Source organism: Trematosphaeria pertusa (genome assembly GCF_010094035.1).
Source record: "Trematosphaeria pertusa strain CBS 122368 unplaced genomic scaffold BU26scaffold_3, whole genome shotgun sequence".
In the NCBI taxonomy this organism is placed as follows: Eukaryota; Fungi; Ascomycota; class Dothideomycetes; order Pleosporales; family Trematosphaeriaceae; genus Trematosphaeria; species Trematosphaeria pertusa.
Window position 1 is genome coordinate 1,618,235 of NW_022987214.1, and position 18,285 is coordinate 1,636,519.

The 18,285-nt window shown below is 55.2% G+C and overlaps 7 protein-coding genes across 7 annotated transcripts; 3 read left to right on the forward strand and 4 right to left on the reverse strand.

Annotated features, from left to right (window-relative positions):
- Positions 1-5,447: 5,447 nt before the first annotated feature.
- BU26DRAFT_419824 (glycoside hydrolase family 16 protein) lies at positions 5,448-6,644 on the reverse strand (the record flags this gene model as incomplete). Its single annotated transcript, XM_033823328.1, has 4 exons — positions 5,448-5,825; positions 5,911-6,164; positions 6,229-6,463; positions 6,519-6,644. Coding segments are annotated over 4 exons (993 nt in total), but the record flags the coding sequence as incomplete, so codon positions are not given.
- Positions 6,645-7,387: 743 nt separating this feature from the next.
- BU26DRAFT_418825 (uncharacterized protein) lies at positions 7,388-7,618 on the reverse strand (the record flags this gene model as incomplete). Its single annotated transcript, XM_033823272.1, has 1 exon — positions 7,388-7,618. The coding sequence occupies one exon, from the start codon at positions 7,616-7,618 to the stop codon at positions 7,388-7,390; it is 231 nt and encodes a 76-aa protein (XP_033688348.1).
- A 363-nt stretch (positions 7,619-7,981) lies between these two features.
- BU26DRAFT_450060 (uncharacterized protein) lies at positions 7,982-9,091 on the forward strand (the record flags this gene model as incomplete). Its single annotated transcript, XM_033824734.1, has 2 exons — positions 7,982-8,137; positions 8,198-9,091. Coding segments are annotated over 2 exons (980 nt in total), but the record flags the coding sequence as incomplete, so codon positions are not given.
- BU26DRAFT_477486 (uncharacterized protein) lies at positions 8,823-12,344 on the reverse strand. The gene is made up of 4 exons (XM_033825606.1): positions 11,446-12,344; positions 11,048-11,398; positions 10,915-11,001; positions 8,823-10,868 (listed from the first exon to the last, which is right to left on the reverse strand). Exons 1-4 carry the CDS (start codon positions 12,251-12,253, stop codon positions 9,184-9,186), a joined length of 2,931 nt encoding a protein of 976 aa, XP_033688350.1. The 5' UTR covers positions 12,254-12,344; the 3' UTR covers positions 8,823-9,183.
- Positions 12,345-12,467: 123 nt separating this feature from the next.
- Positions 12,468-14,151, forward strand: BU26DRAFT_515715 (uncharacterized protein). The gene is made up of 4 exons (XM_033828140.1): positions 12,468-12,571; positions 12,622-12,726; positions 12,781-12,786; positions 12,847-14,151. The coding sequence occupies exons 1-4, from the start codon at positions 12,513-12,515 to the stop codon at positions 13,997-13,999; spliced, it is 1,323 nt and encodes a 440-aa protein (XP_033688351.1). The 5' UTR covers positions 12,468-12,512; the 3' UTR covers positions 14,000-14,151.
- Positions 14,132-16,234, reverse strand: BU26DRAFT_515716 (WLM-domain-containing protein). Its single transcript, XM_033828141.1, has 2 exons — positions 15,662-16,234; positions 14,132-15,609 (listed from the first exon to the last, which is right to left on the reverse strand). The coding sequence occupies exons 1-2, from the start codon at positions 15,837-15,839 to the stop codon at positions 14,384-14,386; spliced, it is 1,404 nt and encodes a 467-aa protein (XP_033688352.1). The 5' UTR covers positions 15,840-16,234; the 3' UTR covers positions 14,132-14,383.
- A 100-nt stretch (positions 16,235-16,334) lies between these two features.
- On the forward strand, positions 16,335-18,159 carry BU26DRAFT_477492 (DUF1776-domain-containing protein). The gene is made up of 3 exons (XM_033825607.1): positions 16,335-16,481; positions 16,537-16,876; positions 16,928-18,159. The coding sequence occupies exons 1-3, from the start codon at positions 16,449-16,451 to the stop codon at positions 17,896-17,898; spliced, it is 1,344 nt and encodes a 447-aa protein (XP_033688353.1). The 5' UTR covers positions 16,335-16,448; the 3' UTR covers positions 17,899-18,159.
- The last annotated feature ends 126 nt before the right edge of the window (positions 18,160-18,285 follow it).

Sequence of the window (18,285 nt, forward strand, 5' to 3'; positions counted from 1 at the left end):
ACAGCGGCACGGAGATTGCATGAGGGTGTGCTGAAGGGTTGTATAGGGCAAAGACTTCCAGGCAGCCTCAACCTCCTATACACTGCCTTCGCCTTAGAGACGACTTGATACGGGCTGTTATCACAAGATCTATGCTCTCACGCACTATTATATTCTACCGAAATTCCAGAAAGCGCCAAAGATGTCGGTGGCGTCTGCTCCGTTGCCTGTCATTTCAGAATACGGGCTTCATCGGCATTTCGACGTCCAGCTGCCACATGGCTGCAAACCCGTGCACACGGCCGTTCGCGGGAGGATCAACAGTGCCACTCCCCGAGCTTCTGAGCTTCTTTGAACGACAAGTTCGCTATCGCAAAAGCAAATTCCTGAAAATTACCATGCGTGCAGGAGTGTCCTTCCAGGCGGGAGGTTCATCGACCTTCCAATCCCAGCAATTTTCCGCGCGATTTCATCCCGTTCCGTCCCGTGTTCTTCAGGAGCGCCATTGCCCAGCTCGCCGAGTTACAACATCAAAATGCGACATTCGTTTACCGCATTAGGAAATGTCTCCGGCACGGGAAGTGGAGCTGCAAGCCTCTCGGAGCCTACGCCACCAAACGGGTACTAGCCTTTGACCCAGCGTACCGAGGACCAGACATCTGAAATTCGACTCTGCAAGACCTGCCCTACCAAAATCGAAAGAGGACATCTGTCTTGGATGCAGTCTTCCAAGGTGCTGGTTGACAGGAGAGCTAAGTTAAGTCTACCCCGGATTCTGGGGAAGAAAGCACGCGGGTTTCGGTCCTTTCACCTCTTGTTAAGTCACTTCTGCGCTAGCAATTCTCGCGACAAGTTCATTCCCTTGCATCGACTCAAAATGACCAATTGCATTGCTCATAAGGAATAACTCATCGTACTAGCAACATCAAGCTCGGATTCTGAACAATGGCATCCCAAGCAACTAGAAAACATATCGCATATCCCAGCACTTACCTACAAATCTGATTATCATCTCACGCTTTTCCTTCATCAAGCATTACAACTAGTGGAATCAGCTTCTTTTATCTCTCCTCTCATCTTCCAGTAACCCCTTCGATATCTCGTTAGTCATCAGAAGCCCAAACTTCATTCAACTCCGCCGGACTGAGCTTGATCGCGTCGACGAACTTATTTCCGGTCGGCGCATCGAGATCGATGACTTTCGGCGCCTTTGCATTCTCATCCGCATGAGTGGGGATTTCATCCGCCCCAGGAAAGTAGTTATCCAGGAATTCGATGATATCCGAAGGGTCGCCGTTGTAGTCTTCGGAGTCCGCATCATCTGGCATATCAATCCGAGTCGGCTTCTCGATGGCAGAGTCTTGGCTTCCCATCGACTCATCGACATCTTCCAGAAATGAAGAGGATGATGGAGTGGACCACGTGCTCGGCTGTGATTCTGGTTGAGGAATTTCATATGCCTCAGCATCCTGGGCGTCTAATATCTTCACCAGCTCCGGGCTCGCCTCATCTACGGAGTCGTCATCGAGCTCCACGCTACTCCAGGCAATGCTGTTGTCGCTGTAATCGGGTAGCTCGCCGACGATAGTATCATTATCATCGCCGCCGGCAACGTTCTCAGAAGGCGTTATCTGAGAGCCGAGCATACTATCTGGCTGTCCATTCTTCCCTAGGCTCTTGGGTAGAACCGCAGGTGTAGAAGCGTCGGCGGCTTCAGCAACAGGGAGATCGTCAAGGGCGCGAAGTGGGTTATCCTTCGGGACGCCAAATCGCCAATCTCTTCTTCCCAGGCGGAGTTTTGGTGACGGCAGAGATCGATCTCTAGGTCCTCCACTGTGATCACCGTGCCCATATGAAGGAGCTTCATCGCAATGGGGCCGCCTGGAGCCCGGACACGGCGCCAGCACATTCAGAATCGCGGTCTTCGTATCAGCGTCAAGGTTCTTCCAGCTCTCCTTCAACGCCTTCGCAATGTGGTCGACGTACGCTTGCGAGTGGTCGCCCGGAGCCTTGTGATGTGCCGCTGCGGCAATAGCAAAGTTTCGCAGATCGTTAATCCATTGCGGGTTCACGAGCTGGAAATAGTGCTTCGATGGGGGCGTACTAACCACACAATCTGGGCATGGGTCGGGTGTTTCGGTGTCGTTGAAGGTGTCGAGTGTCTCGCCTGCGCTTTCGAAGCCCTCGCCGCCGCCGCCGCTATTGGTGATGTCTGGCATCCTTGGTGGTGGCTTTTCGGCGCCCGGGCCTCTGTGTCCACCATGACCACCCGGACCACTCTCAGGGAAGATATTCTTGTAAGCCACTGACACCTTCTCCAGACAAGGCTTGCTCGGCTCTGGTGATAACGCACAATTCGTCGCTTGAGCGAGGAAGTTGTACAGGCTGTTTCTTTGGTCCTTATCTAGAACACCGAAGCGCCACTTGTCCAGAGCCGCCTTATCGTTCTTGTGGATATACGCATCCAGCGGACCGAACCCCGTAGGGTCTGGTCGGTCCTGTCGCTTCACCTTGCCGCTCATAGACCCTTGCAAATCTTCTCCCGACATGTCCTTGATCGCCTCCGCGTATAGTAATGTGCGCAGGACCAGAAAGAGAGCCTCCAACTGCTGCGCACTAAGGTCGGCGGATGGGCTGGTGGAGCCAGTGTTGTCCTCGATCGCTTGCTCCAACTCTTCCAGCTGCTCCTCGGTGAGACTATCGACGGCACCGCCGTTGGCTTGGAGCTGCTCGATAAAGTTCTGGACGTCTTCCTCCGTCAGCGGGAGCGTCTCCTGTCGCGGGCGGAGCTGCGGCTCAGTATCGTTGCTGAAGAAGAGCAGGTTGATTAGCTGGTCGCGCGCGGTCTGGGGAAGAAACACGCTCATCAGCGACCACCATTGGAGGATGAACGTCTTGAGCTTGTTGAGGGTGTCCGTCGGCGTATCAAGGATATCCCGCTTCGCAGCTCCGAAGTGGTCGAACGCGGCGGCGAGATATTCTTTGGTCGTCTGAGATATGTCCCTCTTACCCGGCACAGGTTCTGCGCCCGTACCGTCATACAGAATCGCAAGCATATCCTTCTGCTCATCCGGCGTCATCAGCGGCCAGACCTCCGTTAGCAGGAAGAACCACTGCACAACGAAGCTCTTGACCCTGCTGTCTAAGCTTCCCAGCTTTTCTTCCATCATCAACTTCTTCGTATCCGGATCGATCCTCGAATCGGAAAACACAGCCAGGAGTTCCTGAAGCTGTGCCTGATCCAGGCTTTCGAGCGCTGGACCGACAATGCTGAGGGTTGCCTCGAGCAGAGCTTTCAGATCCCCGTTATTGAGAATGGAGGCTTGCCTCTTGCGGAGGAGTGGAATGTCGCCTGAGCCGTCGAAAAGTAGAGCGATGAGTTGCTGTTGCGCATCTGTGCTCATGGTGGGGAAGATCTCGGTGATTAGGAAGATGTACTGGATGATGAAGGTCTTCAGCTTGTCGTCGTATCCGCTCAGTTTCTTCGCCATCTCCAGCTTCTTTTCGTTCGGGTCGATTCTCGCATCAGTAAAGACGGCTGCGAGTTCTTCAAGCAACGAGGGATCGATAGGGGTGAGGCTTGGAGCGACTTCGTGGAACAATTCAATAAAGTTCCTCACATCGGCATCTGAGAGCTGTGGCGGCCCTTGCCTTTTCTCCCGCTTTACCGGCGCGCCCTCGCTCCCATCGAATAGCAGATCCGCCAGCTTCTGTTGCTGTTCGGGCGTCAAGCTCGGGTAGATGTCGTTGAGGAGAAAGTAATATTGAGTGATGAAGCGCTTGAGCTGGTCTTCGTGACCTTCCAGCCCGTGCTCTTCTACCCACTTCGAGAAAGCCAGCGAAATCTGTTCCGTAGGCCTATCATCGCTGAAAATCGAAACTAGGTCTTGGAGGGTGGAGGGGTCTAAGTGTTCAAGACTGGGACTGATGGTGTGGAAGAGGGTGATGAAGTCGCCGAGGGCGCTTTCAGGGAGAAGACTACCAGGCTGGATATCCGACCTTTCGTTCTTCTTGATGAGCTGCCGCTTCAGTGACCCGAGATCACCAGCCTCTTCGTCCACTGAGAGACTTTTCACGGCTTTCTTCACTGCATTCATGAAGTCTGCCATCTGGCTATCGTCCCATTCTGCCTCGGGGGTTTGGGCGTACGCATTCGCCGTATCCGCAACGTCCAGCAAAACCGCTGTGGCTGACAAGACGTTCGCCCCGTCCAACTTCGCAAACAGTTTATCCAACGGCATATCAGCGCTTTCGTTATCGGTGAGCCACGTGAGGATTCCGGCCTCGTCAGTCGGATTCATGGTTTGTAGGGAATCCAGGGCGGTCGAGAGTTTCTGGGAGAAAGAGCCAGAAGGGCTGAGAGCAAGCGAAGCAAAGGTGCCTAAGTCTTTGCTCACGGTGGCGACCTGGAGAATGAAGTCGTTGAGCTTGGCTTTGGTGTCACTGGAGAGATTGCTTGCTAATGCTTCCCAGGAGTCGCTAGTGGACGCATCCGAAGCTGGTTCATCAGTGCCGTCTATTGTGGAGTCGTCTTCGCCAGAAGACGTCACGTCCATCCAAGAAACGGTATCATCGCCGCTCGCGTAGTCCGGTTCGACCTCTTGCCTTGACGTTCCATCTTCTGGTTTGGTATCCGGAGTCAGCAAATCCAGCAACTGGTTCTTCGTTGTGCCGTCAAGTAGGCTGAGTATGCCGCTCATGGCCTGATTCGTATCCTCCTGGTTAAGAGCAGGGACGACAGGGAATTCGGATGCTGCAGGAAGGACGGTCGAAGTCACTTCAGGTACGGCGGCAGGCAAGCTGCTCGCTAGAGCTAATAGGTCCCCTTGAATAGAATCGTCTAAAGCGTCCCATATGTCAAGTGGCGGGTTGACCGGAGGAACGGTTCCAGCGTCGTCTTTCGGAGTTGAAGAGGGCTGAGATGCTTCGCTCACATGCGGGACCATGATGCCATTGTTTCCGTTCAGTGCCGGAGCTTGTGGTGTACCCACTCTAGGTGTTGGTACTGGGAATGAGAGCTCAGGCGGAAACTGCTCCCTCTCGCCTTCAGGTATCGATGCGGCTAACGGCGCATTCACATGTGCACTGCTAGGTTGCTCAGGCTGCTTGCCATCGCTAGGCCCCCACATCCCAGGGTGGAAATGCCACGGTGCTAGGGGTGGGCCAGAATGAGGAAGCGGACGAGGCGTAGGCCTAGCGGTAGGTGTAGAAGGGCTCGCACCCCACAGCGGGGGCAGAGCCAACGGCGGAGCCCACCACGGGCGTGGACGTGGAATGGATGGAGGTGTTTGGGCAAGCGTTGGAGCACTCGCGGTATCGTTGAGTGTTTCGTTGCTCGTTAGGATGCCGCCGGTCAGCGGTGATACGTGGACCTGCTCGGGTTCTGGTGTTTCTTCGGGAAGCGGCTCCTCAACATATCCCTCTCCTGTCGAATTCGTATAGCTCGACGTGCTGTATCCCGCAACTTTCTGCCAAACTCTCAAACTCTTGATCCCCCAGTACGCCTCTTCGAACGCCTGAGGATTAGCAGCCACATAATCAACACAGCTATCAATCGGGCTCTTTCCAGCAGCCAGAGGGCACGCTGATGGCCCCTCACCAAAAGTCCCGCCGGCCCAGCCGCCGCAGAACGTCGTGTCGATGATGATGCTGTGGTTGAAGAACTTGTCTCCGAAGGAGGAAGAGCAGGGCCCCGAGAAAGACGCGCTTGGAGCACCGAAGGTGGAAGGATCCGGATGCGAACTCGAGGCGTAGGAGGGATCCAGCGCCGATAGAGATTCTGGAATCCCAGTCGGGGGAAAGAACCAGATATTGATCGCGGCGGAGGTCCACTCCATAACGTACATCTGGCGCCTTCTTAGTACTCGCTCGCTACTTTACGATAGGGTCTGAAAGAAGTAGCAGTAGTAGAAGAAGAAAAAGCAAGCTTACGCCACCGCCATTCACGTTGAACTCTCTCCCGAAATTATACGGTTCGGTAAAGCGCGTCCCACACCCCTGATTTTCGTCGTGCACGATGTTGCAATCCGTGCTCTTCCACACCCCGGTCTGCTCCGCTGTCTCAACGACCGAGCAATTCCCCGTTGCGTGCAGCGCGGCGTTGTTTTCTCGCGCGTCGTTGACGTTCTCGATGATGTCGATTTCGCCGTCTGCGGGCCAGTCGGAGAGCCCGGCGGTCCAGAGGGCTATTCCGCTATATCAGTCTCCTTCAAATACGGCTGTTGTTTATTGAAGAAGAAGAGTGCTCACCAGGCCATGTCCCACACCCCACCGGCATATGGCTCAAGTCGATCACAAACAGGCCCTCCGTAAACGTCATCTTGCTCTCGACCCGCACGCTCGCACGGCCGGGCCCGCCGGGCGTGTAGAAGTTCGTCTTGTCGACGCCCAGGTAGATAACGTCTGAGACATTCCCGATCAGGCGGGCCGAGGCGGCGGTCTCGAAAGGTACATAGCTCACAAAGCCACCTGTGGGATCGGAACCCTACGGAGAACTCAGTCCTACTTACTCTCAGTTTCAAACGCAGAGGAACACGTACCGTGAAGAAGGTGAATTCGTCGAAGAAGTTTTGCGCTGTGTAGGTTTGGGTGAGTTCGTATTGCTGGCAGAATGCTAGGTGCAAGTAAGCACACAAGGGTGCTAACACTGCTTTGAGACGCGCCATCTCTAAAGTCTCAGTACATGTGTATGCGTGTGTGAAAGATAAGGATACGAAGTGGCGTCTGTCTCAGGGGGAAGATGGGGCGGGCCAAGGGTGTTGATGGCGCCTTGCATTCCTCGCGTCGCGCGGGCCGACGCGTTGATGGAAGTGCATTCCGGGGGAATATTGACGGGCGTGGCTTGCTGTATACGGACATATGGAACATGTGGGGTACCAAAGGGAATGTAAAGGACTGTGATGTGCATTGGTAGCATGGTGGATGCGGTAAGGGCTTCTGGACGCTGACTGATTCTTTGGCCCAGGACAGTTATGACGAAGGAAAGAATGGCCAGACATGATGAAACAAAACTTCACTCTTCGCAATCTCTTGCCATCGGACCAAAATGGGGGTTCGGTCATCGAGCTGCCTCGAAATTTTCAATGTTTTGCCTGGAGCATACAGAGGTGTTTGGTGAAGCCCACCACGGTCCTCTTGACCTTTAGCCAGCATCCCGCCCTAGAGACAGGATTAGCACTCATCAACAGAACTGTGACCGAGTAGCTTACATCTCAACTATTCGCGGCCATCAAGATATCCCGCCCATGCCCGATACCAACCAAGCCGCGACCCAAAGCCCAATCCTAAAGACTTCCAGCCTCCCACCGGCGCAACCGCTCCAAGCCCTCAACAAGCCGCTGGAAGCGCTCACGAAACTCGGCGTCCGATGGGGGTTAGCAAGCGTGCCCTAAACCAAACATCTTCGGCATCAATTACCCGGGACTGGCTGCCCTCCCATAATGCGATCCTTCTGGCTCTTCTGCTGCGGGACTGCCGCGCCGTTCGTAGCCTGCGCCTTGCCCTCGTCAGAGCCCTCGGTCGACTGGGAGGCCTGGCGCTGCTGTTGCTGCTTCTCCCAGAGCTTGCGCTGGCGGTTGGCTTCGTAGAGCTCCAGGTCCGCGGAGGTGAGGGTGATGGTGGTGGGTTTGCGGCGGAGCATTTTGGCGGTGGTGAGGGGGTGTGAGGGAAGGGAGAGTGGTAGAGACTGTTTGAGAGATTGGTGGGAGGTAGAGATGATTGTGTGATTGTTTTGAGATGGTTAAGGTGAGTGCGGTGGCTTTGCCTGTTTGCGTCGCAGGGTGGCAAAATTTGTTGCTGCGAGTGCGCCCGAAGTTATGTATTCAATAAAGGTTGCAAAATAAACAAATAGCGAGTGTGACGGTAAAAGGCTGGTGATGGTGAATGGTAGACCGCACGTGTGTCGCACACGGTCAACGCGAAGGACCCCTGTCGCGCCAAGACAAAGTGCGCAGAGCTCATCCGAAAAGTTCACCGACGAGCGAGCTTCCTCCATCAATTGCCGCCATGTACCAGCGACATATGTGCCCTTCCCTGGGCGCGATACGGCGGCCATTGACGAAAGATGTAGCGGCAATATCGAATTCCTGCGCACGATCCTTCCATGGATCTGCTCGCAGGCTTGAGGAGCAGCCTGGTGATGGACCAGCGCCTCCGCCTGGTATGTGACGTGCGGTTTCAATTGTCTTCGTAAGAAGTTATATTGACATGGCGTCTACAGCTCCATCCTCAACTCCTGAGCGCGAGACCCGCAGAACCCGCAATGCGAAGCAGGCACGCGCAGTCAACTCTCTCCAATTCCGCCGTCCACTCCCCCAGAACGCGGGTCTAGGAGCGGGTGTCTTCCCCAGCGGCCAGCATATAAAGGGGACCTTCCGACCACGACGCCCTGAAGGCACAGCCGATGCCACCAGCGAGTCGCAGCAAACACCCCAAGGCACAGGGCAAACCCGCAAACCACTCATATCCCGCGTCGGCGTAGGCCCACTAGCAACCCGCGGCGCCGCTCCGCCCCCAGGCCCTATGGTCCGCGCCCCGTCCAAACTACGAATAACCCGAAACGCAGGCCCCTCTCGCGCCGGCGGTCCCAATCTGCGCGGCCGCGGGCCATCCTCCACCTCCTCCCGCGAAGCAGCCCCGAAACGCCGCGAGAAGAAAGCCTCCTCCAAAGCCGCCCCAGCCCAGGGACAACAAGACGTAGACCCCGGGCAGGCAATGCCCGACGGTATGGTACAACACTTGCTGCGATTGCAGAGGAAGGAGTGGGATCGCGTGCCGTATGTGCCGAGGTATGCGCCGGGCAGCTTTGAGGCGAATGAGTTGATCCATAGGGGACGGGAACTGTTCAGGGGGGAGGCGCCGCCGGTGAAAGTGTGGGGACCGCTGGAGAAGAGGCTGAAGATTGTGGGGATGCATGGCGCAGAGGCTCACTTACAGGTTAGGAGGGTTTTGGATGGAGATGACAAACCGTTTGGGAAGGAGGACGCTATGGAAAAGAAATATAGACAGAAGGATGCCCCTCAGGTTGTGCCTCAGGTTGCTTGAGCCAGCGGGTTGGGCAGGCATTGTAGCATATGTACATATCAGATGTATCAGTCAACACAACGCTTTCTCTAATTTCGAAACGATAGTGCCGACTCTGCGTGATTCGCCTTCCCAACTAATCACAGTTTCCCCAAGATGAAAAAGGATCCCACCAGTCCACAATCAGTAATCCATCAAGTCTCCCACCAACCTCCTCTGATACCTCTCCACCAACTCCTGGGCTCTAACCACCACGCCCGCCGCCAAAACCCTCACCCTCTCATCCTCGCCCCCTTCCTCCCCTGCCGGCAACCCCTCAAACACCATCCTGACCCACTCCTGCGTCTCCAGCAGTTCCTTGCCTTGCTCCGTCGCCAACCGCTCCTTATCCTCATTAGTCTCCAGCAACATCAGGAACGCAAACAACAACGCCCCCAGTATCGGTTTATCACTCAGCGCAAGCGAGCGCACAGACAGCAACAAATCCCAGAGCTCGCGCGTCATCTGCGGGAGCGCGAGCGTGTTGGGCCCAGAGGCCTGCATGAGGAGAGCGAGGGTGTGGAGAAAGGCGGGAAGGAGGTGCGTGGAAGTGTAGATGGAGTCTGCCGGGTTCGACGCGCGCATTTGGATCCACCAGCGGCCCGTGAGCGGGAAGAAAAAGTTGTCGGCGACGATCTGGGCGAGGGCGTTGGGGATGGGTTTCTGGCGGCGCGACTCAACGGCCATGCGGGAGGAGAAGGTGCGCATTTTGAGGATGTTGGGGCCGGTGAGTTGGTCGGCGGCTTGGGCGGCGAGGGGGGAGAGGAGTTGTTTGGAGAGGGAGCTTGTTATCTTTGCTAGTGGTTCGTTCGTGGGTGAGGGGGAAGAGTAGAGAGCGTGGAGGTGCGGTGGGAGTTGTTTGCTGGGGAAGGAGGGGGTTGGTGGGATGAGGTCCTCGGTCGAGGAGTCCTTTAGGCCGGCGAGTTCTCGCGCGCCGAGACCGAGGGTGGTGAGGATGGCGGTGCGCTGTGTGAGGCTGTAGTCGCCGGAGAAGAAAGCGCGGGCGAACCATTGCGCCATAGGCGCGGGTTTGGCGAGCAGGACGGCAATGAGTGCTTGCTGCCTCTGCTCTGCAAAACCCTCCAGCTCCAGGTTATCTTGTAGGCCTACCAGGATGGTAGCTAGCTCTTCGATGTGGTCCGTTACTTCAGTGCCGAAGTTTGCTTTGCGGCGGATGAGGGGCGCGGCGGTGGAGAGCGCGAGGGCGTGGCGGTCGTAGTTTTCTTGGTCGCGCAGGCCGACGATGAGGTCGCGGATGTAGACTGGGGCGGTGGGTTTGTTGCGATTGATTTCCGTGGGATCGTCGGTGTCGTCTTCTGGGTCGGAGTCGGGCTTCGAGTAGGGAACCAGGTCGGCGTCTTCATCTTCTTCTGAGTCGGAGAAGACCTCGATGATGCGGGGACCCTTGATTTCTGTAATGGCTGCTGCTTTGGATGGCCTGGCTCTAGCTTTCTTGGTTGCCGGCGGCTTTGATCTCGAAACCATCTCCGCTGTCGGCTCCCGGCGCTTCGGCATGTTCGGCTTGTCTCTCGTTCTTAAGGCCTCAATGTTTCCCAGCTTGTCATTGATCTCCGTGAGACGCTGATACCACTTCGCCTCAATAGCCTCGTTTCCATCCAGATCGAATTTGAGCTGCAACTCGGGGTTGTCGACCATTTTCGAGATAGCAGTGCCAACTGCGATGCCCAGGAAGCGGGCTCTAGGCGAACTTGCGCCTATGCGATTTGACATGCCGGTAACATGATAGCTTGACTTCGCCATCATGGTTAGGAACATAGGCTGAGAGCGTTGGACGTAGCCACAAGTTATGACGAGAGTTTGAGCAATCGCTTCCTAGTTAGTGGAGCTTACACACAGCGGGTATATACGACTTACCTTCCTGCTGCAAAATAGGGGTGTGCTTGATGTAGAATGAATCACCGAACAGCTTCAGACTATTTTCGAGGAGGGTCTGGAGATTATCTATGGACTGTCAGAAAGGGCTTCTGGGGCAAGTGGCACTACTAACCTTCATCCTGAGCTATTGCAGCAATAACACTCCGGCGGGCAGCAAGCGAATCATCCAAGGATGGAATAGTAGCCTTGGTCATGGTTGAGACGAGGTGCTCTCTCAACAGCTCGTTGTTTTTGATCAGAATGTGAATGAAAGTAGCAACACCGGACACGATCAACGAAGGCTTGATAAAGGCATCCTCTTTGCTCTCTACAGCTGATGCGAAGTACTGCTTCGCGAGGACTGTAATGGCGGAGTTGATATACTTTCGCTGCTCGAAAGCTTTCATCTTCGACAGAAAGAACTCAAACGCGTTGATTGATTCCGTGTCAATAAGAACCAATAGCATGGCATTGACGATACGATCTATGATGTTAGAGTCCGATTATGTCCAACGGCGGGAGAGTACTTACCGGTATAGCCCAACGTCAACGTTTTACTGCAGAGCTCGACCACAGCCGCAACAGACGCATCTGTCTTGTCACAATTGTTCATGAACGCAGCGATGTTCTGGCCCAACCAATTTCCGTATTCGTTGCCATCAGCAAGCCATGAAGCTGTTCTCGACCCCTCCCTTTCCTTAAGCACATCCTCCGCCTCAGCCACAAGCGACAATATTCTTCCAGAAGCAACCTGCGTAACGAACTCTTTCCACATCATCCTGCTTTGGACTGAATTCTTCGCATGAGTTTGGATATCGCTCCAAACCTGGCTTGGCGAGCGATCTCCGTGAAGTATTCGCTCCAGAACTTCTAGAAGGTCCTCAATATGAGACGATGCGTCCCTTATGTTGCCAACTGGCTTCTTCTGACGGCAGTCTGCGATCAGGGGACGCAGGCGAGTGATAACTGCTCCAATGCCACAGGGATTTTGTAGACATCTTATGATGTGCTGTCTTTCGATCCCATTTTCTTTCAAGGTCCTCCAGTAATCCGGAATCGTTGTGTTGACGAGCTGATATGCGATATTGGCAGACACAGGATCGGGTATGAGGAGGTTGAAGCCATCCTTGGTGTTGGATTCGGTGGCAAGGTATTGTACAACCCTTCTGACGGTTGCTAGATCCGGCTGGCCTCTGAAAGCCTCCATGGCTGAGTCGGGCGAGTCTATCGTAGTGTATTTAGATTTCGTATTCGAGGTATGAGACTCTTGAATAAGCGGCCCGGTGTCGCCGGACCGCTTCACCTTGGTGGTGGAGACCGGGGTGAGGAAGTCGTCCATGGCGGTTTGTTCATAGTCGGAATTGAACAAACGACTCAGGCTGTATCTATAACGGACTCATAGACACGACAGGTACTTTGGAAAGTAGGAAGGCTATTCACGCAAAGGATCGTTGGGCTGACGCTGCGGTCGGTAATACCTGCCCCAAACACTAGCGCCTTGGCATTACACTAACTTAATTCGACCTTAACGCAGGTGCCTACAACAACCGCGTCTAACGTCAACCTCTTCCGCAACAAACTCACAACCACACAAAACGATGGAAGCTAATGCAGGATCGACATTGCCGAATGATTCAGAGGCACCGCGAGCACGATGGTAGATTCAAACCACCTTGAAGCTTTAAACAAACTAACCTTGTGCCACAGGAAGTACCTGGACAAGATACTAAACCGGCCGGGTCCGTTTACGGATGAAGACTCCTTCATGCCTGGGGAGCCTGTTATTGAGAGTTTGGAGCGCGCAAAGATACTGTAAGCCCCTGTGCAGCCCAACAATTAGAGCAGATTGAAGCTAACAACATGCAGAGTCATGTGAGTCCGACGCCAGCCCTATACTCCCAACACCTCTAGAGACTCTAACACACACCTCAGCGGAGCCGGCGGGCTAGGTTGCGAAATACTCAAAAATCTCGCTCTCTCCGGCTTCAAAGACATCCACGTAATCGACATGGATACCATCGACGTCTCCAACTTGAACCGCCAATTCCTCTTCCGCGCATCCGACGTGGGCAAGCCCAAGGCAGAAGTTGCCGCGCGCTTCGTTGAATCCCGCGTCAAAGGTGTAAAGATTACCCCTTACTGCGGCAAGATCCAGGACAAAGACGAAGAGTACTACATGCAATTTGCCATGATCGTGTGCGGGCTCGACAGCATCGAGGCGCGGCGGTGGATTAACGCGACGCTTGTGGGTATGGTGGACCCTGAGAATCCCGATAGCCTGAAGCCGCTGATTGATGGCGGGACCGAGGGGCTCAAAGGCCAGGCTCGGGTTATTTTCCCGACTATGACGAGCTGTATCGAATGCCAGCTGGATATGCATGCTCCGCGTGCTGCAGTCCCGCTATGTACGCTGGCCACCATTCCGCGCCAGCCGCAGCACTGCATCGAGTGGGCGCACATCATCGCATGGGAAGAAGAGCGCAAGGAAATCACGCTCGACACGGACGACCCGGAGCACATCACGTGGCTGTACCAGAAAGCGCTCAAGCGCGCGCAGGAATTCAACATCCCCGGCGTCACCTACTCGATGACTCAAGGAGTCGTCAAGAACATTATCCCAGCCATTGCGTCGACCAACGCCATCGTAGCAGCGAGCTGCTGCAACGAGGCCTTCAAAATCGCCACAAACACGAATCCTTTCCTCGGCTTCCCCGAAACAGACAACTACATGATGTACACCGGTGACGAGAGCATCTACACGTACACATTCGAGCACCAGAAGAAAGACGACTGTCCCGTATGTGGCGCAGGCACCATCGCTCGCCCGCTGCAAGTCAATCCGAACTGGACGCTGCAGGACTTTGTGGACAGTCTGGCAGAGAGGCCGGAAGCGCAGCTTAAGAAGCCGTCGATTCGGACGGGGGAGCACTCGCTGTACATTCAGAGCTTGGCGGACTTGGAGCGCCAGACGCGCCACAATCTGACCAAGAAGATGAGCGAACTCGTCGAGGATGGAGAGGAGATGGTGATTACGGATAAGTCGTTCCCGACGCAGTTCAAGTACAAGGTCATCTTTCACAAGTAGCGAGCTGTATTGGGTGCGAAGATTTGAGCGCCGCGGGCGCGTGCGTCGCACACGGAGACTGGGCTAATCCCGTTATGGTAGATAAATGAAGTGGTAACGCGGACCCTTGGGGCTGCGCTCTAGCCCGTATCGCATCCATAAATATGTACACTAGTGATATGTGCGGATTGACTCGTATATTCGATTGCTCGCTCGTTCGTCTATAGATGCCATGCGCCCTTCATCCCAACTCCCGACTCTGGAGAATGCAAGCAAGAAGCCCGTCCTATTCCTCCGCCTGGTATCATTTATACAGAAGTGAAAAGCGTTGTCACATGTTGTACTCATTCACACGGCCGGTATCCTTCCATCCAAACCGTCGTCAATCCTGGTCTTCCGGTCCTGTTACGAATCCGCCTTCATGGTCCCACAAAGCGAACACGTCCACCACTGATTCTCCATAAACGTCCCGCAATTCAAGCAATTCCAACCCAGCCGTCCTCGTGCTGGCTCGAACGGGGTAGCCCCGGGGCCCCGTAGCCCTGATGCAGGGGGCGGTTTCGGTAAGCTAGCCGGATGATGCGAGGGACCGTAGCGCTTGTTTTGCGGAATCGGTTGCGGTGGTTGCTCGAGGCCGCACGCTTCGCAGGAGAGGAATTCTAGGGGGTTGTGTAGCGTGCATTGCGGGCATGCCCACTTGTCAGGGTCTGTAGGCACGCTAAGCGAAGGCGGAGATGGCAGAGGTGGAGATACCGGTGCAGCGGGTAACGGGCGGCTGCGGACGGCCTCTTCTTCTTCGGAGATGAGGCGAGACGGGTTACGGACGGGGCGTATTATGGATTTCGGGCGCGAATTCGAGTTCTCGGTGATGAGGCGGGAGAGCGGGCGTCCCTGTGAGTTCGAAGAAGGAGTCTGAGATGACGAGGGCGCGGGTTTTGGTGTGTAGGCGTTTGGCGCTGGTGAGGATTTCCGGGATGGTGGATCGTTGTCGAACTGGAGGCCGTTTTCGCGATCCCATGCCAAGCCGCCTCCTCCACTCGGAGCGCATAACTGCTCCAACTTCTGCATTTCCTCCTCTTCCATGAGCTCCTGGAGTGCTTGCGCGATAGCTAGGTCATTTGCATCGTCCTCTGTCGCGTTCGTCCTGAAGCCTCCTTGCGACTGTTGGTTCAAGAGCTTTCCGGCTTCTGAGCTCCCGCTCGCGCATCCTTCTGTGATGCTGTTTCTCCTCGTCGCAGCGTCGGCAATCACCTTCCTCATGTCTATACCCCGGGCAACCGCTTGACCTCCTAACCGATGACCACCCGCATTGCGATTTGTCGTGGCTCTCCGCTTCTCGGCAGCTAAGCGGGCCTGTCGTCTCATTTCATCCAGCGGTATGCGCTTGCCACCAAGCTTGTGGCCTTGTGACAGGAAGCCCTCGCCTGTGTATCCTTTGGCAATGAGAGACTGATGTTCATCGCGAAGCTCGTTCCAAAGGTTGTTGAAGTTGTGGTCATGTGGACCCCACACAATATGCGAGAGCTCATGTAACAAGGTATCTGTGACCTGCTCCATGGGCAAGAACTGTCTTGAGTCATGATGATAGCGCAACCGGATGAGGATCCTCTCCGTTCTATTGATGTTGAGGCCTGTGGCATGGTTAGTAGCGGCGATTTCCCGCATTTTAGTCGCTATACGCACCCAGCAACTGAGGTTCGTCTGGGAGGAATTCCGCAAGAGTGCCGACTTTCCATCCGCGCTTCCTCATCATGGGTTTTACCATTGACGCAGCCTTGCGAAGCATGTGCAGCGCCTCGCCCTCGCGCGGTAGATGTTTTAGATGCTCGTACGCATCGAAATGCGAGTCGATTTCCCTCATGGTGCCTCTCTCGTGGCGTCAAAACCGTCTGATGAATATTCTTTGAAGAGTTCCGTCTGTGGTTGAAGTTGCTGGCAGGGACCAGGTTGACGGGTTGATTGCTAGAGGCAAACCGTGACCGTGGTAATATAAACGTTTCAGATCCGAGAGACGAAGATGGAGAGACCGCTGGGGGTGAATATAGCGTAGAAGAGCGTGGAAATGATTATGAATGGAAGAGAGGCAACCAAGCGCCACGTAAGCTGTTCACGCGGCGAAGGAACCACAGTGAAGACAGAACAAAACGAAATGGATACCTGTTTCCGGGGCCGGACTCCGCGTCTATATGGGTATAAAGTACGAGTGCAGCAGTGAAATGAGTAGCCTGCGCGTTAGCAGATGTGCATTTGTAGATGCGACGCGAAGGATTCTAGATGGCGCGCGCGGCGGCGAGATGGGGCCTCGTCACGTGCGCCATATGTGGCTTGACGGCTAGGTACTTCGCCACTCGGCGGGATGCCTTCTTTGAGGGCCGAGATACGACTGAGCAACGCTACTACAGTCCAGGCGCGCCTTTGGAGAGCTGGACCCCGCTGACTGTCATTTCTGCTATCATCACGAATCTCGACAATGACAGCGGACGATCAGCACTTTCTTGATGTGGTGAGTGCTATGCCTGTCGCCTTTACGCTGCGGTAACTGACGGAGCTCGCGATAGCTAGCGGAGTACTCGCAGGACATCCGGAAATTCACAGGATCCATCTTCGATGCCAGCGACCGACATTTCCAAAGCGTAGCCGCCTACATCAAGAGAACTGTGCCAGAGGGCTGGCTGCCCGAAAACGCTCGGCCTGCTCCTCCTCCCCCGCCCTTGCATCGTGCTACAAGCGCCTACATACATCGTCTGCAAGACTGGGTTTCAAGGAATCGCGCGCTAACGGCAGCGCTCATCGCCTTCGTCGGCACAGGCGGGTTTCTACTATGGAGAGAAAAGAGGAAGCACACAAGGAAGCGGCGGGCGCGGAGAGCAAGTAACGGAGCCAGGAGGGAGGTTATTGGTATGATAGAAAACTTGCATTCCTCAAGGCGGAGCTAATGATGAATGTCAGTAATCGCCGGCCCCCCGAACTCGCCCATCACGAAATCGCTGTCGCTGGACCTCGAACGACGCGGCTTTATCGTATACATCGTATGCTCCGACCTCGAAGAGGAACAACAAGTACAAAGCGAGTCAAGAGCAGATGTGAGGCCGCTGCATTTAGATGTCGCAGATGTCCTTGGCACACAGGAAGCTATGCAGCGCTTCAACAACCTGCTCCTTAGGCCTCATGTCGCTTTCGCAGGAGCATCTCCGCACAACTTACATTTCCGTGGTATTGTCATTGTGCCAGACCTGATCTATCCCTCGGGTCCGATCGAGACGGTTTCGCCGGAACTATGGTCGGACGTTTTGAACGCCAAAGTTCTGCACACTATCGCCGTCACACAGGCGTTTCTCCCGACAATTTGCGACTTCAAAGCTCGCGTTTTGATGCTCACGCCTAGCATCGTGGCGTCACTGCGACCCCCGTTCCACAGCGTCGAAACGGCCGTGGTGAGCGCTTTGGAGGGGTTTACAGCATCTTTGAGAGGAGAGCTCGGCACGCTAGGGATTGACGTGTGTCAGTTCAAGCTTGGGACGTTTGATTGCACACATGTTGGGGGCAAACAACACCTCCAGCCGACTGCAGGCCCGAACACATTCCTCTGGCCCACAAGTGCTAGGCGGTTATATGCTAACAACTTCGTTAATCAAAGTCGCATAGCGCACAGCAGGGGACTCCTAAGCCAGACGGGGAGCACGGGGAGCTCACTACGGGAGCTGCACAACGCCGTCTTCGATGCCCTCACGCAGAAGAGGCCGCGGAGAGTCTGGCGAGTCGGTCGTGGAAGTGTCACGTACGACCTGGTGGGAAATTGGGCGCCCTCTGGCTTGGTTGGGTGGATGATGGGCGTACGGCGGGTATCCCTGAACGCAGCGGCAGAGCCGCAGCTAGAGGACAGCGTGCAGTCGTGGGAGAAGGTCGAGAGGGCGGTTTGATGAAGCTGATTTCCGAGCCAACTTTTAGGAGTTGCAGACGCGGCCGGTGCCGCTGTGGTCGCGTGTCCATTATTGGCGGACTGGCATCGTAATTTGAGGAGCACCAGGCCTGGTTATGTAAGAATAGGGCCCTTGGCAGACGGCCTGAGGGGTCTCGCCGGAGAAGGTTATTATTAGGGCGTGGAGGTACTCTCCAGTCAATTTTCTGTGTCGCGGTACGTCGCACAAACAGACGATACTCAGCTCTTGACGATGGTGTTGCGCACGAGAACAGTGGTTCGTGGGGAGATTGGAGAGCCGCCACCGACCTCAAGCTGCAGAGCGTTGAGCGATGTGCCTGGGACGGCGACGGCTACGGCTCCACAAATGAAGGGCCATCGTCGACGC

Excerpts from the sequence above, each read along its gene's own strand:
- BU26DRAFT_515716 (XM_033828141.1), bottom strand. The coding sequence starts at position 15,839 with ATGAGGGAAATCGACTCGCATTTCGATGCGTACGAGCATCTAAAACAT. Across the intron at positions 15,610-15,661 it reads AGACGAACCTCAGTTGCTGG|GCCTCAACATCAATAGAACG; the intron begins GTGCGTATAGCG and ends ACCATGCCACAG.
- BU26DRAFT_515715 (XM_033828140.1), top strand. The coding sequence starts at position 12,513 with ATGGAAGCTAATGCAGGATCGACATTGCCGAATGATTCAGAGGCACCG. Across the intron at positions 12,572-12,621 it reads GAGGCACCGCGAGCACGATG|GAAGTACCTGGACAAGATAC; the intron begins GTAGATTCAAAC and ends CTTGTGCCACAG.
- BU26DRAFT_477492 (XM_033825607.1), top strand. The coding sequence starts at position 16,449 with ATGACAGCGGACGATCAGCACTTTCTTGATGTG. Across the intron at positions 16,482-16,536 it reads ATCAGCACTTTCTTGATGTG|CTAGCGGAGTACTCGCAGGA; the intron begins GTGAGTGCTATG and ends AGCTCGCGATAG. Across the intron at positions 16,877-16,927 it reads AGCCAGGAGGGAGGTTATTG|TAATCGCCGGCCCCCCGAAC; the intron begins GTATGATAGAAA and ends GATGAATGTCAG.
- BU26DRAFT_477486 (XM_033825606.1), bottom strand. The coding sequence starts at position 12,253 with ATGGACGACTTCCTCACCCCGGTCTCCACCACCAAGGTGAAGCGGTCC. Across the intron at positions 11,399-11,445 it reads GTTGACGTTGGGCTATACCG|ATCGTATCGTCAATGCCATG; the intron begins GTAAGTACTCTC and ends CTAACATCATAG. Across the intron at positions 10,869-10,914 it reads CCCTATTTTGCAGCAGGAAG|CGATTGCTCAAACTCTCGTC; the intron begins GTAAGTCGTATA and ends CTAACTAGGAAG.